At 44.5% G+C, this 15,480-nt stretch overlaps 1 protein-coding gene across 7 annotated transcripts in view; it reads right to left on the bottom strand.

Moving 5' to 3' along the window:
• Positions 1-15,480, bottom strand: part of LOC118235714 (phosphatidylinositol-binding clathrin assembly protein-like) — a 45,800-nt gene that overhangs the window by 24,844 nt on the left and 5,476 nt on the right. For all 7 annotated transcript variants that reach the window (XM_035433375.1, XM_035433374.1, XM_035433372.1 and 4 more), the window contains exons 2-7: positions 7,372-7,514; positions 4,112-4,187; positions 3,890-3,992; positions 3,599-3,692; positions 2,470-2,581; positions 1,597-1,703 (exon numbers count right to left, since the gene is read on the bottom strand). In XM_035433375.1, the coding sequence (XP_035289266.1) occupies positions 1,597-1,703; positions 2,470-2,581; positions 3,599-3,692; positions 3,890-3,992; positions 4,112-4,187; positions 7,372-7,514 (635 nt within the window). The remainder of the gene's footprint in view (positions 1-1,596; positions 1,704-2,469; positions 2,582-3,598; positions 3,693-3,889; positions 3,993-4,111; positions 4,188-7,371; positions 7,515-15,480) is intronic.

Raw genomic sequence — 15,480 nt, 5'->3', positions numbered from 1 at the left:
AGAAATCGAGGTAGGACAGCCCAGATTCAGCCAAAAAACAAAAAGGACTACAAGATGACTAAAAGATTAATATGACCGGGCCCACTCAGTCAGTTTAAACTGACAGATATGAAAGCCCTGCCAACCACACCCACACACAGCCAGCCAGGGGATGTTTCTCCTGTCTAACAGTGTTGATATGCATGAGGAACAATGCTTCAAAATATTTTCCACAGCAAATAATTTATTATTTCTAAGCTAGCCAAAGTAACTTTATCAAAAGTGGAGGAAAAATTATTGGCTATTTTTCAACTTTTATGATCCTATGGCAAAGAAAACAAAGTGATAGAAACGATGCTTATAATGAGAGACCCCCCAGGGTTGGGGTTGATTCCATATTCGGTGACCTAATTCAATTCAAGAATCACAAGATTCTTATAATGTTCACGAAAATTTCAATTTCATGAAATTTTCAATTGATTTTGCAAGTTGACTGAATTGAAAAGGGCAACTGGCCCCCAGCCCTATCTACCATACCCTCGCATGACTAACAGGGGTCTTCCAGTACAGTGGAAGGGCGCGTTTTTCATTGCAGCACGCGATGAAGGGTATCAGGCACCTAACAGTCAACGAAGACAAGCTTACAGAGGGGCCTGCTGTGCCAAATGACTTCGGCACTCCTGTTTCCCAGCAACCGAGGGACAGGGCCCTCCCGTGGTCTCAGTGAACAGGAGCTTAGGATCAGTGAAAACACTCCATAGACTAATATACACAGAGGGGCAGCTGTGCATGTTCCAGTATTCTGGTATATTTTCTGTGACTGTTCAAAATTTCAAGGATAAATGTATGAAAAGGTCCAACGGTCAGGGAATTGAGCTAGCGTGCAAGTGCGAAGGCTACTGTGTGAGGAAGAAAGCTAGTGTTTTGAGGAGGAAAATGTACAGTAGCTTATTGTGAATACTTTTTATGCATTTGGGAAATTTCCCATGATTTCTCAAGGCATAATATTTGGCATAATATCTGAGTGCTTCCAAGACTTTCCAAAATTTACAAGGAATTTCAAGGATGGTGGGACCCCTGAGTATAATTTGTAAGCAGAATACTCTATATTCACAACTACTGTGCTAAAAAAGAAATACAATGTAAGTACAGGTACTTGAATTAAAATTAAGAAAAATCAAATGGGTAGAATGTGACTCCATCACAGACACAATACACTGTCTTCCTATCGATGCGTGACAGGGACAGTCACATAGTGTCCCAGGGGATATAGCCTTTCATCACATGCCAATCTTGCTGAGGTGAACGGAGATGAAATACTGGCTACGGTCCAGGCCTACTCAAGGTGCAGGAGAAGCTCATGGAAGAGAAAAGGTGGATGTGTCACCTACTCTATGCTATAATACTATATGCGGTTAGAGATCCGATCGTGGCTGTCGGTGGTGGGGATGCTGGTTTTAAGGGTGAAAAGGTGGGCGAAGAAAAAGAGAGGGGGACCCTAAAAAGACAGTGCTGCACCAACCCCCGTTCTCACAGTCAACTGAAACAATTTACCCTTCCTGTAAAGAATTTTATCCTTCCTTGCACCTGAACCGGAAAAAGAGAGCGTGAAACTACCTCGGCAACTTTGAGAAACTCGGACAGCTTTGTCATCCTGTAGAGAAACTTCTTATAAATGTCCAGAGCATCTTTACATTGGTTCTTCTTCATATCAAAATATTTCTCTTGAAGGGAAAAAAGAGAAAGAGATAGAGCCATTAAGAATGCAATAACAGCAAAATATGTTCAATACACATTTCCAACGTGCAATTACCTTCAGATAGACAAGTACCATAATTAAACTCAGCAACATAAGAATAGTTTCCTCTTCCAAGAAGCCGATGTTAGGATAATGACGGTCTACAATGCATTTCTGAGTCTGAAAGCACTCAAGTTATTTGTAATATGCAGCCACGATTTGCATCCTTATGTGTTCAGCCACCACACTCAGTACATACACAAAACATATACATTCACTTATAATATGAGGTCATTTCCTTGAGCTGTATTTTCTTTATTTTATTTTGTTTTGTATTTTCCATTTTTGAGGCATTTAGATTTTAAACAATACTTTAAGTCATGTAACTGTCCCCAATTACCTGCAAGTACAGCAGAGTTTTTCCTTCAACAATGTCATAGACAAAAATACAGAAAACACTCTTTTAAATGAATAGCCAGGCATTTCTCATTTTATCAAAAATAGACATAAAAAACAAAAAATACTGAAAAATGTATTGGTGTCAGAAACTTTTATCGCCATTTTAACAATAACTTTAACTGTGCACGAGTCCTTCTCATACAAAGTGTTTTATATCCGTTATGCAGATACCCTTCATACAAAGCGTTGTGGAATTGCTTAATGTGTAATGATTAAACAGTAAGTGCACTACACGGGCCAAGGGGCTGTTCTAGCCCAATGAAAGTGCACGACTGTCCACCTGGGCTCCTTACCCAAGAGGTTGATGACGCCCTCGTTGTATGCTGCGAAGAGGCGGATCGAGTCTTTGAACAGAAGCATGAAGGCAGCATTGATGACCCCATTGGTCAGCTCGTTGGGGTTGGCCTGGGAAGGGAGGGCTCAAAGGTTAGTTTGGAAATCTGCTACAGGACGTACAGGACGAGGGGGACAATCTGTGATGTTCAAACTTCCAATATAAAACAGCCTGTGTTTCGTCATATTTGTGTGTGATAATTCATATTCCATATCATTTCTATTTAATCTTTATTATTTTCTTTATTTTCTCAGTTTCTTTATTCTCTCTGTTTTTTTGTTCGCATACTAAAAAATAATTTGACAAACTGTGTTGGTGAAGAAATGATGCAACAGTTGAATTTATTTGTACATCCAAAGTCAAGGACGAATGTTGACTGAATTCAGGCCAATGGGTCTTCCAACTACAGCAGAGTAAATAGTGTAGAGGCTGGCTGTGGTTAAAAGAAACAGCCATTTTTTTGTGTTTGCAAGAACCCCATTGCAAGGTGGGAAGAGAATGCATTTGTTTTATACAGGAGAAAAGCAAGGAGGAGGAGGTTGGAACCCAGGTACGCAACTTAACAGTAAGGACTTTGCGAGGACTACTAAAGCACACAACTATTTTTAATTTTTTTAAAAATCACTCTGATGAAATCATTCAAATCCATCACTCTTCCTGCAAGAATTTATTTTACCACAGTATTGACAATGAATGCGTAGCACCTTTGGTCTGCAGTAAAATTGATCAAAACTTCTGATTTTCTTCAAAAGAAAACAAATCAATAAAGTAATTACTATAAAATCTATTTAAACTGCATAACTGCGCTTGCTCTTTGACAGATGGATTTCCTGTAGTCAGCATTTTTTAAAAGTTGAGCTGAAATGTAGAAGTTGAGAAACTAGTAAACAGGTGATGGGCACACTCGACAAGGCCTCGCAGATCAAAACATTGCTTGCGCCATTAAAAAAAGCACTATTTGTATCATTTTGTGAGCATTTAATAGTGTGTGCGCATCTGTTCCCCTAAAATGTGCTAACGTTCTCAGGCTTGACGTTCTCAGCACTCCTACCCATAAATCCCAGAGTTTCAAAGCGAGCGCTCGGTACCTCAAAGTCCAGCAAGGCGTCCAATTGGTTCTGGATGATGGGGAGGGTCTTGATCAGCTTCTCTGTGCTCATAGTGCGCATCACTCCATCAATCCTGTCAGATGCAAGCAGCTTTTCAAAAGTCTACATATATATTGAAATATACTTGTATATTTGTATATACTGTACAAAATCCCAGAGAGGAAAAGGGGAAAGGGTTCAAATTCACTCCGGATGCAGTAATGCTGATCAGAGCAAAGCTCTTAACAGGTCTTTCTGAAGGGAAGCTGGGGAAATCAGAGTGGTGGTTACCCTCTCTTCATCTTGGTAAAGTCCACAGCCACCAGCCTGTAGGAAAGCGCCTTCTCGTTCAGATATCGGCTGTAACGCCTGATAAAGGTCGACATGTCATATCCTGGAAGAGACAACGCATCTTTCCTTAACCTTATGCAAATACTGGCTTTGGACATATTCACTGCGCAATGCTAAGCTAGTCCTTCGGTACGCTGTCACATTGAAGTCCCATTATCCTACCTTGCAATGCGCCTTTGTCCAAGAAGTTGCTGAGGTTAAAGAGAGTGTTTCTGGAGGCCAGGTACTGGATAAACCGCTGTGAGGGACGAGCCAAGGAAGAAAGGAAAAAGGAGGGGGGGAGGGAGGGAACAGATGAATCTTTCTGACTGGTGATCATGACTCCACAACTTCGGTGGATAAAATGGAAAGCTAAGAACACACATTTTAAAATCAACCAGGCAGCAAAGCAAGGGGAGGAAAGTGCTTCATGAACTGTTACCGCTACCGTTATCGGCATCTAACAGCACATTCTAGTGTCCTTCAAACATTCCCAAACGCCGGAATGGAAAAGCTCCGCCTCTCGGCTCGGCTTCTGAGGCGGAGGGAACGGGGAGCCAGGAACCCCACAGGAAAACAGATCAGTCCCGGGCCAGCGGGAGGTGTAAAAAAAAAAAAACGTCGACGGGGCGGAACTCTACCCTCCCTTCAAGCCCAACACGGAGCCTCGGTCTACATCTGAGGAGGAACGGGCTTCGCACCAAACACGCTGCAGCTCTGTAACGAGCGTGAGGGGACGGGCTCGGGTTTCATTTTCTGACTGCGAAAGCTCCGCTCTCGTCGGCCACCTCCGGGGAAAGGGGGGGAAGGACGGCAAGGTTTTTAGTGCTTTGAGACGGGTCCCCCAGCAGAGGAAAATGTGCTCTGCGAATTGGGAGCGTTTTTGTAATGTTTTCCGCCTCCGGTGAAGGAGACAAGAGGTCAAAGCACTCTGCCTGAGAAACTGCTTCTGGTGTGTGTGCACCATTTTTTTTCTTTTAAACTCCTAAGAGGAGAAGGCAGGCGGTATGGCCACATTAAATATCCCGAATGGAGTTTACGATCTTCTACAACGTCCTTTAAAAACAGCACTGTAGTTCTCGAGAGGTCACGGAGGGACGCTAGGGCCAGGTGAGGACAGGACACTTCAAATTCCTGAAGAAACCTCAAACCTTCTATGCGGGACGCGTGAAACGAAGCTAGGCCGCTTCTGTGGTCAGGCCTAACCCTTGAAAGGGTCAAAAGCAGTGCTCGAATGCTATGCATCCAATAGACTTTGTGTGATATGGAGCACCTCTTCACCAAACGCCGTGACACCTGTGTGCTCCATTCCCTCCCTGCCCATCATGCCTTGACCCCTTCTCCCATTGGTGGGCTTCTGAAGGTCACGCCCATCGGGAGGCTCTCCTTACTGCAGTCTGCCCTGTTCTGGCCTCAAATGACAGGTTACTGAACGTCTCTTAACGCCTTTCAACGGTGTGCTTAAACTCTGATTGGCTTCCGTCTGCTGCGAGTCCTGCCCACTGGAAGCCTTCCAAAGTCTAAAGTTTTTATTCTCTTCAAGGGTTTCCGGGAACACCCAATCTAAACACCCCGGATCTGCAGCGAGCCTCCGGTCAGGCCTGCGTAACGCTGAAACATTCTGCCCCGCTCGTAAATCTCATAGTCATCCTGTCCTCGGTGCTGTTCTTTCCTTGCGTGCGGTCTTTGACGCAATTCCACTCCTGCAGCGTCACTCTCCCGATTCTTGAATTGATCTGGGACAGTACAATGACTCAGAATGACTCAGAAAATAATCGCATTTCTCACCTCGCTCCAAACCCCCCCTCCCTCTCTCTCCCTCTCTCTCTCTCTCTTTTCCTCCCTCTGTCTGACACACACTATGCAATGTTCTACGATCAGCACTTTCATCAGATCACAATCAGTTCTTTGTCCACCGGCTGTCTGACCAGCTTGGCCCAGAGGACTTAGCCAGTTACTATGTCTTCTAAATCAAATAATAATAATAATAATAATAATAATGCAAAATGCTAATTGTAATCACATAACCTTCATGCCAAATCTTAACTTAGCTACAGAAAAATAGTTTGCCAATGACAATGAGGTCAGAGTTATGACTATGACTATCAATTATTAGGAGCTCAAAAGCTCTGCACCATTTCCAGGCAGCAGACAGAGGGGGGGGTGCTTCTCTCCTTGCTCAAGCATAAGCAGGCTGGAGGACCCCAGAAGCGCCCGTAATGCCCCCTGACGCAGGAGACAGAGCACAGGGCTCCCCCCACCCCCCTATTTACCACGTCAGGCCCTTCTGTGTCTCTGTTTGTTTTCGCTCAGGGGCCCGTCTCCACCTGCGTCGCCGGAACCTTCCGCCGAAAACCGGATTCACCCCCGCGGTTTTAGGGCGGACAAAGCATGCTAAATCTGAAAATCCTGAAAGCAAGAGGGGGGGGGGGGGGGGGGGGGAGCAGAGCTGCGGTACGGAGCGGGGGGGGGGGGGGCGTAGCCGTGCGTGAGAAAGAGGCCGGACGCGCGTTCGCAGGGGAATCGTGCGGCCACCCGGGCTGCACCCCACGCCGAAGCGCGAGTCCGCCCGCGCTGAACCCGTCTACGAGGCGCGTGGTCCCGACGCGCGAATCCTTTCTGCGCGCGCACAAACGAAACGAGCCTTTCGTCCCCGTAACAGAGCCTTGCCACCCAAGTATAAGAGAGATAAAACACAACACACCGCAGTTTTACCCACAAAACCTCGGTTAAACAGATAAGGTAATGTTATTCAAAGAAACTGGGTAAATAATCGCCTGTGTTCATTAGGCTCAGTTGACAGATGCTACGGGTTCCGATGAGCAAACAGGACTAAACGAATGCAAATGAGGACAGAGATCAAATCATCAGATTCACCTTTCTGCTAGCGGAGCGTTATTAATTTGCAGTAAGTGTAACCTAATGTCACGGTTACTTCAGGAACCTTTGTTAAGAGGCAATGTCCTTGGTAGGCTTGGCTGGGGATGTCAGATTTATTAATCCTGAGGGCCTAGAGACATCCTGCTCGACACTGGGTTTGAGTACAGAGGGGGCTTTGCTGTAGAATCCCAATCGTGCCAGCGCCGACTGTAACCAGCGGATAATAGCCATAGTGCTGCCTAAGGAGAAAGGGCTTCGGTCTTCACTGTTTTCTCCATCTCACTGTTCAAGACCAACTGCGGTCAAACAGGTAGCTACATGACTACAGCTTACCTTATAATCATACCAGCTCAGTCAAAAAAAAATGAACATATTTATTCATATATTCCTAACACTATAAAATTAATTTTACAAATGTATTCCAGTTGGCTGCATAAATTAGGCCTTCAGAGCAATAATGTTGATCTTTCGCTTATTATTTCTGACTACAGCAGCAGTAAGAGGAGTAAGAGTTCTCAGTCTTCCTGTCTGGTTGAATGAAGTTCCTGTGTAAGTGCGCTCACCTCGTTGCCGTACATCATGAGGTGGTGAGTGGTGATGAGCGCTTTGAAGACCACCACCCAGCTGTTGTTGGCGGTCCTCTCGAACAGCGTGTCCGCCAGCTGGGGAATGCTCACGTTCATCTCGTTGGTGCAGTGGATCAGGTCTGCCGGAGACGAGCACAAACACGGTGAGGGGCTCTGGTTCTTCCTCCATGTTCCAAAAGCCTCAAACGCATAGGCTACCTTTAGCCATACCATTACAAACACAGCACAGGACTTTCACCCTAACCTCATATTGTATGTTACTGATCCCTCCACCTGTTAGAAGGTTAAAACAGTTTCTTTAACTAGTTGGCTGTCTTCTCACATCCAGAACCCAACACACCTCTTAGATTTGGAGTGTGTCTTCGCTGTGTTGACAGTTGGTGTGGCTACCCAGTGATACAAACCATGCCATTGTGACATACTTTTCAACGATAGGAGACATATCTATAACATTTTTGCCACCTTTTTTTATATATTTTCAGGGGACAGATACAATTACCATTAAAAATCTATTTCAGGGTGAAATTCCCCTTTAAATGGTCTGGAAATGGACCTCTCAACATTTCAGTTAGTTGCTTCAACAATAAAAGGGGGACCACTCCATAATATTTCATATTGGTGGATATCATGCCAGCCTCAAAAAACGCTGTGTCAACCAATCAATAGCAGGCCTGAGCATTTTTTATTTTATTTTTATTTACAATGGTGTCATTAAGGGCCAAAATAGAACATAACCAGATCCAGTGGGTACATAATTATGAATGCACTATATATGTAACTATGTCAATGCAACATGTCTGGGTTCCAAGCTAGTGTTTCCATCCTATCAAGTAAACATACAAAAACAGGCGTGCACTAGAAATATTGCCATGCCAATTCATCTTGTGCTTGGAAGTCAATATTATGCTCCTTTTGCTGGTGCAAGACTGCAAAAACACATCACTGATAACACTGGATTCAGCTAGGAGGAGAAAACGCTCAGACAATCATCGGACAATAATTCCATTACACTCCCAGCAACGAGTACATTTAGAGCCCTATCTGTGTAGAAGACCTGCCAAATTACATTGCAGTTGAAAAATATTGCTATTCATTTTATCAGTCCTGGCCTTCACAGATATGCCTGATTGTAATCACTTCATGTCGTACTCTCTTAGCAAGTCGATTTCCTCGCAAGGTACAGCTCCGTTTAAAAACAGCTTTTGACTGGTGTAGGCAATAACATGAGCTCGATTCACATTATAAACCAGTAAGTGCTGCAAGCCAGCGGACTGCTCAGGCTCATTCATGCAGATTTATTTTGCTTTGACTCCGAGTAAACCAAGCAACAAGGGCCTGGTATTTCGCACACAGGTACCACACTCTCACATTGCAGTCCTCAACAATAGCGCCACACCGAGAAGAAAAATGCAACAGAGCACCCGTGCCCGCCTCCTTCGTCTATCTTACTGTACGAAAGAGGAAGAAAGGGGATTCTAGGATAGACTGGAGAGATGCAGGGATGTGGAGAAACCCTTCAGCTATGAAGCCACCCTTCCCCCACAAGCACATGCACCAGCATTCCCCCAGCCCCATCAGGGCAGCGCGGTGTGGTGCACAGACTTGGTAATAAAGGAGGTGATGCTTCATTACACCACTGGGTTGCCTCCATCTTTACAATGGAGGCATCTATAGATTTCTACAACTGCCTTGCAAGGTGAAGCATGATCCAGCTCAGGATAAAGGGCAGAAAAACCTGCGTTCTAAGGCTGGCGTGTGTCGACGCATCGCTCAGGATTTGCCGTTTTTCTATCAGAATCTCACCACCCTCTCTCCCCAGCTCTCCACTGCAGTCCTGCTATTTTCCTACAGCAAGCACATAGCTGATTGGGCCCTTGGAGACAGAAAAGAGTCTGATTTAATGTGGGGATGTGTTGATTTAAACAGTGTGTGTAGAGGGGAAAGAGGGGAAAAACCGCAATATGTGGATGCCATCGATCACAGACCAGTTAAAGCCAGTTATTTCACGGGGAGGGGACCGAAAGCCTGGCTGAAATAGCAAAGGCTGTTGTGTTTGAGAGAATGTGACACATTTATCCGGACGATCTCGCACAGCCGCGGCATTAACGGTTCCCCCCGGCCCGGCCGTCTCGCTGCGGCGCAAATCTGCCCGCTAAAGATGCTCGCCGCAGCGCCCGACCGCCGCCGACGCGGTCAGGGGCAGGGGTTTGCTCACACAGAGGCCTCGGCGGTGCGGAGCGGCACGGAGCGGCGCGCGTCCAGAGACCCAGGATAAATAATTCAACGCAGGAGGACAATTAAACAGCGGGGGAAAGTAGCGTTAGCGTGGGGAGGGGGGGGCTGTAAATCGCACGCCGTGAGGTTTTTTTTACCCCCCCGTTTCGGGCCCCGTTTCACACTATAGTGTCCGTTGTCGCACGCGGCAGAGAAAAGGCCAGGCTCGGGATGCCGTTCAGCCTCGTGGTGCTGGTCGGCTCTCCGTAGAGGGAGAGCACGTCCTGACGGTTAGCTCGACGGGCGCAAAAATGACAAACCGCTCTTAGAGGAGAGATCAGAGAGGCAAGCTATAACCACTGCCAACGTAGCCGACAGACACAGCCCTTACTGAGGAAAAAAAAAGCTACCTGTACAACTATGTACATGTTACATTGATATTAAAATGACTTCTACTTTAGAAGAAAATGCATTTTTAAGGGGGTGTTTTACCTCGGTTTACCAAGCAAACACCAAGTGTTTACCAAGTGTAGGTCAATGATAATACAGAGGAATCCACTTAATTGCACTATGGCACTATTCAGGTATTTGCATAGAACTGCCAAACCATTTTCCATACATTCCATTGCAAAGAGATTGCACATTTGCATAATCCATGATCGCATATTTCTGATATTTTCACGGAATTCTCATAATAATCTATAAGCATACCCCAAGAGTCAGCAGATGCCTCATATTGGGTGACTGGATGAATACATTGGGAATCGGTGATGGATAAATTTATTTTGCCAATTTTTTGCCAATCTAAAGTCGTATGCTAGCCCAACCAGCATCTAGTATAAACCACTATGTTGGTCTGTCAATCTGTCTGCTTGCCTGCTTCAAGCTGAACCACAGGTGAACATACGCAGCATTGTCACTGCTGATTGGGAGATTGACACCGCTGATTGCCACACTATCTAATCTACATAGGGTGGGTTCTAACCGCTTTTTTTTTTTTACCTCCTTGCTTCCTATCCTTGCCTCCTTTTCTAGCATGGAAGACCAAATGGGTCAAAAATACATGAAATTGACATCAGGAATCATGCTTTGCGCTCATTCCATTAGCTTATTTTATCCTTTCCTTGCTCCTAGTACCCATCAAAGGATGCAAGGCAAGGACATTCTTGACCCATCTGGTGACTGTTGCAAGTGAAAGCTGGGCCTTATGGTCATAAGGGCCTTGGTTAAGTCAGCAGCACTCCTGGTGTATGGGTGCGGCTGGAATAAATGTATAAGTGCAAAACTGACTGACAAAAGCTGGAATTTCTATCACTACATTCATTTACTGGTCCGTTTACCCGTCTGGTAACCTATCATACCCAATTTACTTTCAAACAACAAGAGGACACCATCATAAGATTTTAGGAGACATGAAAATAAAAAATGAAAAGTAAAAAAATGGCTTCCGGCATTTGGTATGCGAAACACTAAACACAGGATGATGAATGTGTCTATGAATCAATATAGCCCCTTGAGACTCAAACTTGTCTATACATCTAGGTACCTGTAGTAGAAGTTCCTTCATTCCAGAGGAAATAAATGTCACTGCACAAAACATTAAACTTAGCACTTGGCTATTTCTGGCTGTAGCCCATTCTAGAGAAGAAAAACACACTGTTGTGTCCAGGGCAATGAGGTCTTTTTTTTTTTTTTTGTATTTAGGCTATAGGCCTTAAAAGGACAGTCAAATAAATACTGCTCGACAAATTACAGGGCCGAGCGTAATGCTCACTGAACTATAGTGAGCATTACACTTTGCAAGAGCAATTACCATTAGGGACTGAAGCACACATATGTAATTAATGTCAGTTTCAAAGGCTTCCAAAAGCTGGCACAAAACAGGGAGGAGTTACGTTGAAGTGAGAAACTCGGTAAAACCGAAGCACTGAGGAAAGTCGCTTACAGCCATTTCCACTTTTTTTTTTTTCACTTGAGCAAATGTAGAAAATAAACAGAACATTTTGTTATCTCAGCTATATGAATTCTTTTTTTTTTTTGGTGTGAGTACCTCTGATGTGAGACAGCATGCGAGTTCTGCCTCTTGCAGCCAGTCATATGGAGCTAGAAAGTCGACATGCTTTTCCAAGGTATTAAACCCCCAGATGATTTTTTCCATCGCATTTTGCGGAGTGTGGATGTCCCCCAGGTCTGCTGCTCACAGAAAATTGCCATTTTTATTTGCGTTTCTCTAGAACAAGCACATCATTTGGCACGGGAAGTCTGGTATCGCAAAGATGCTGATGGTTCTGGTTTTGTTATTTAAAACGAATTTGGTGCTACAAGCCATCCAATATTGCCTATTTCTTGTCTATGAGATCTCGGTAGCAAGCCCATTCTTTCTGGCGCAACAAGGTTTTTGGCAATAAAACCGAACCACAAGACTGTCTCTGTCTCAAATGGGGCCAGTCCAAGACCATAATATGCACAACCTAGACCAAGAGAGCATCCTGACAGGCACAAATTCCCTCAAGACCAAGACTTTAGCTCTGGTACATGTTTGAGTTTTCACCATTCATTTAAATGCACACGTACCTTACAGAGGACCCTTAATGACTTCCTGTTTTGGGGTCTATAACGATCCTGCGATCTGGATGTGCAGTACAAGGTTGCTGGCAGGATGCAGCTGGTCAGTGGCTCTGCTTCCAGGAAGCCAGGTGTTGACATTTGCACCTGGCCAGGCTGCAGCACTCTGAGTCGCTCACAGCTGTTCCTTCTTAACTTGCTACGAACGCTGAAGTCATTTTAATAACTCATGGTACAAATGACCAACCATTAGGTCAATTAGGACCTATTCCACCCACGACACTTGGCTGAAATGTTCCTTTAACAGTACTGTTATCACCATCTGTCAGTGATACTGAAGTCACTTATATAGACACACACAATTTTCTCTGCATTGAAATGTCTAAGGCAAGCCGCCCTAGTGTTTTTTTCAAGCCGCCCATAGGAGAAATCGTGCAACAAAAAAAGGAGTCTGCCATCAATCAGATTTTCGACAGAAACCATATCCCTATTTAACAAAAGCTTGCCACTGCTTCACTCCTGCCTACTCTAATACATTACAGATTTCTAAAACATATTTCAGAATCGGAACCATACAGTTTTGTATCAAAACCAAGTGAAATTCAGTCAGTAAAATTAAACATTTTAACGTTTACCACACTATACTACCCCGCAGTCCTTCAACACAAAGGAGACAACTTCCCTGTTTGGACTTGTCCAGATATGTTGCACGGAACTTTGCTATCACACAACGAAAAATATTGGTGACAATCGCTACTATGACTATAGGGTCAAAAGTCATTCTAACTAAAGGGATGAAAATCACTAAAATTATGTACATGTATCTATTTTTGTAATTTGTTTTCCATACAGTACAGCACAGTTTAATATAACCAATAGACCGGTTTTATTATTTTGGGTCATCCCCCCTCATGGGTCCATGCACCCATCAAGCCATGTGCCAACATTGCAGGCTGGTCTTGGTGGTGTGATTGGGTGGGATGTGCTTTCATGGCATGCACTGGGTCCCTTGATGAAAGTGGAGCAACCCTTGAATTCCACAGAATATCTGAACATTACTGAAAATCAGGTGCTTCCCTTCATGGCAGCAGTGTATCCCTCTGAGAATTTATTTTTGTCAGCAGGATAATGCCCCTCGCCACAAAGTTATGTCAGTCGAGGAATGGTTCTACAGATACAACAATGAATTCAGCTTAATGCAGTGGCTGGCCCAATCACCGGATCTCAATCCAACCGAATATCAGTGGGATGAGATGGAACAATATATTCGGAACAATAGCAAACTACGTAAACAAGTAAAGCAGAATACCTCAGCTTACTTCAGGCTGTAAGTCAGCCTTCCTATTAGCTATGTGTTTTTACACAATTGTCCTTTCCCCACAGTAGCTGCTCAATGACACTATTCCATAAAGTGACACCTCAACACATCTGCTATTAGTCAGAAAGAGCACCAGAGAGCACTCCTTTGATAGTCTGCTTACACAACTTAACTCTAATTTACTTGCCTTTCCGTCGACCCTTCCACACAATTTGTTCCAAGAACGAATTTGTTCGGAATTGTTATCCCTAGAAACACAGTTCCTCGCCAGCACTCACAAAAGTGTAAAGCAACATAAGTAGCCCCCAGTTCAGGCAATGATAAGACAATTCGATAAACAAAGTCAGGGGATGACTGTGCAGGACAACCTCTTACACAGCCTTTGAGTGACTCACAGAAGGCTGAAAGAAAATAAGGCGGCTGCATTAATAAAAGAAACTTCCGGAATCACAACATTTCCACTTGCCTTCCCCTTGAGCAATTCCAGAGAGAATCAATAAGGGACATTGTGCCACTTAATTGCACTTTTCATCTCTCTGATCTAATGGGGGCGGGGGGGCAACAACAGGAAATCACCTTGAGGTTTTGACTCAATTCTATCATGCTTCCATTGATTCCCTGCTCCAGCAACTGTGTGCTGTACAGTCAAATTCCACAGCCCCACCATACACTTCTGCTGCCAGCAGTGACCTGAATACAGCGACAAGGCATCGCATCACAGAAGGTACACAGACCACACTCTAGTCGCACCAGCCAAAAAGCTGGCACAGCTATAAATACACCCAGAGAGGCATGTGAGGACAACATCATTCAACGTTTCACAGCAAATGCTTTAAGGGGAAAATCAGCCAGAGTCCTGGCACAGACCCCCGAATGCTTAATATCACACATGAATTTGAAGGCTGAGAGTACATTCCCATCAAGTGCCGAGGAGAGCCCTGCGCAGTCCTTTCCTGAGATTGACAGGGAAGAAGCTGATTCTCCTGAGCATACCATCTGTCACTGTTCCAACGATGGTTCACAAATAATCTGTTGCGTTGCTTTACAACGTCTGCTTGTCTACAACAGTGTTCTACATCGAGCCGTTCTAAGGTTGGAGGACAGGTGAAGCCTCAGAGGAAAAAATACGTTGAGTCCTTGCGAGCACTCCTACACATTTATCAGTTCTGACTTCGGGAAAACACACAGGCCAAACAATGCGGTGTTGGCCACCGCCCACTGTCTCCATGGTGCAGCTCAGTTTCCCGGCTCCAGACGGTTCTTCAGCGTCAAGTGAGGGCCGGGGACCCACACTGAGGTCTCAGACTGGAGGTTAAATGACTGCAGACTTTACCCAAACAGACACACGAGCTGCATCCTTCTTTCTCCTTGGAAGCATCAGCACACCCCATCTCATGACACAATCTTCCAGGACAGGATCCGAGACTGAGGATGGCGGTTTTCTGTGCATGCTACTCCCAATTCAATGTCACTCAGCCAAAAACACAGGCAATGGTGACTTGCATTGACAGTAATGAGTTGCTTTAAGATTACTTACCAAATATGTAATAAAACACATGATATATAACCATGTTATATACATTCATAAAAACTCAATGGTTTGCAACCTCTGTGTATGTGACAAATTTAGTGGTTGAATGCTTAACAGAGTTTATTTAAATATGACTGCATTATATGAATATAATACAGCACTGGATTAATACTATGTAAAATAAACACGTGAAAATGGAAGAACAATTCTACAGCAACAGTTACAGCTTGCTGCTCCATGTCTGATGGAAACCATGACAACACCACAAATGAACTTACAGGCTCAGAAATGTTATTGACATGTAACAGCAGGGTGCGTGCAAACCATTAGACACCAACTCAAAGGACAGGCTTGAACAAGAATGTAGGCTATATTCCAACCTATTCAGCCCCAATAATTTCATTGTAATACCAATGTTCTGATGACCAATTCATCAGTTTCCCCAAAGTACGGTCCC

The sequence above is a fragment of the Anguilla anguilla genome, chromosome 9, assembly GCF_013347855.1.
Source record: "Anguilla anguilla isolate fAngAng1 chromosome 9, fAngAng1.pri, whole genome shotgun sequence".
Classification (NCBI taxonomy): domain Eukaryota; kingdom Metazoa; phylum Chordata; class Actinopteri; order Anguilliformes; family Anguillidae; genus Anguilla; species Anguilla anguilla.
Note: the sequence above shows the minus strand (reverse complement) of the source record. Positions and strands in the feature narration are given on the sequence as shown.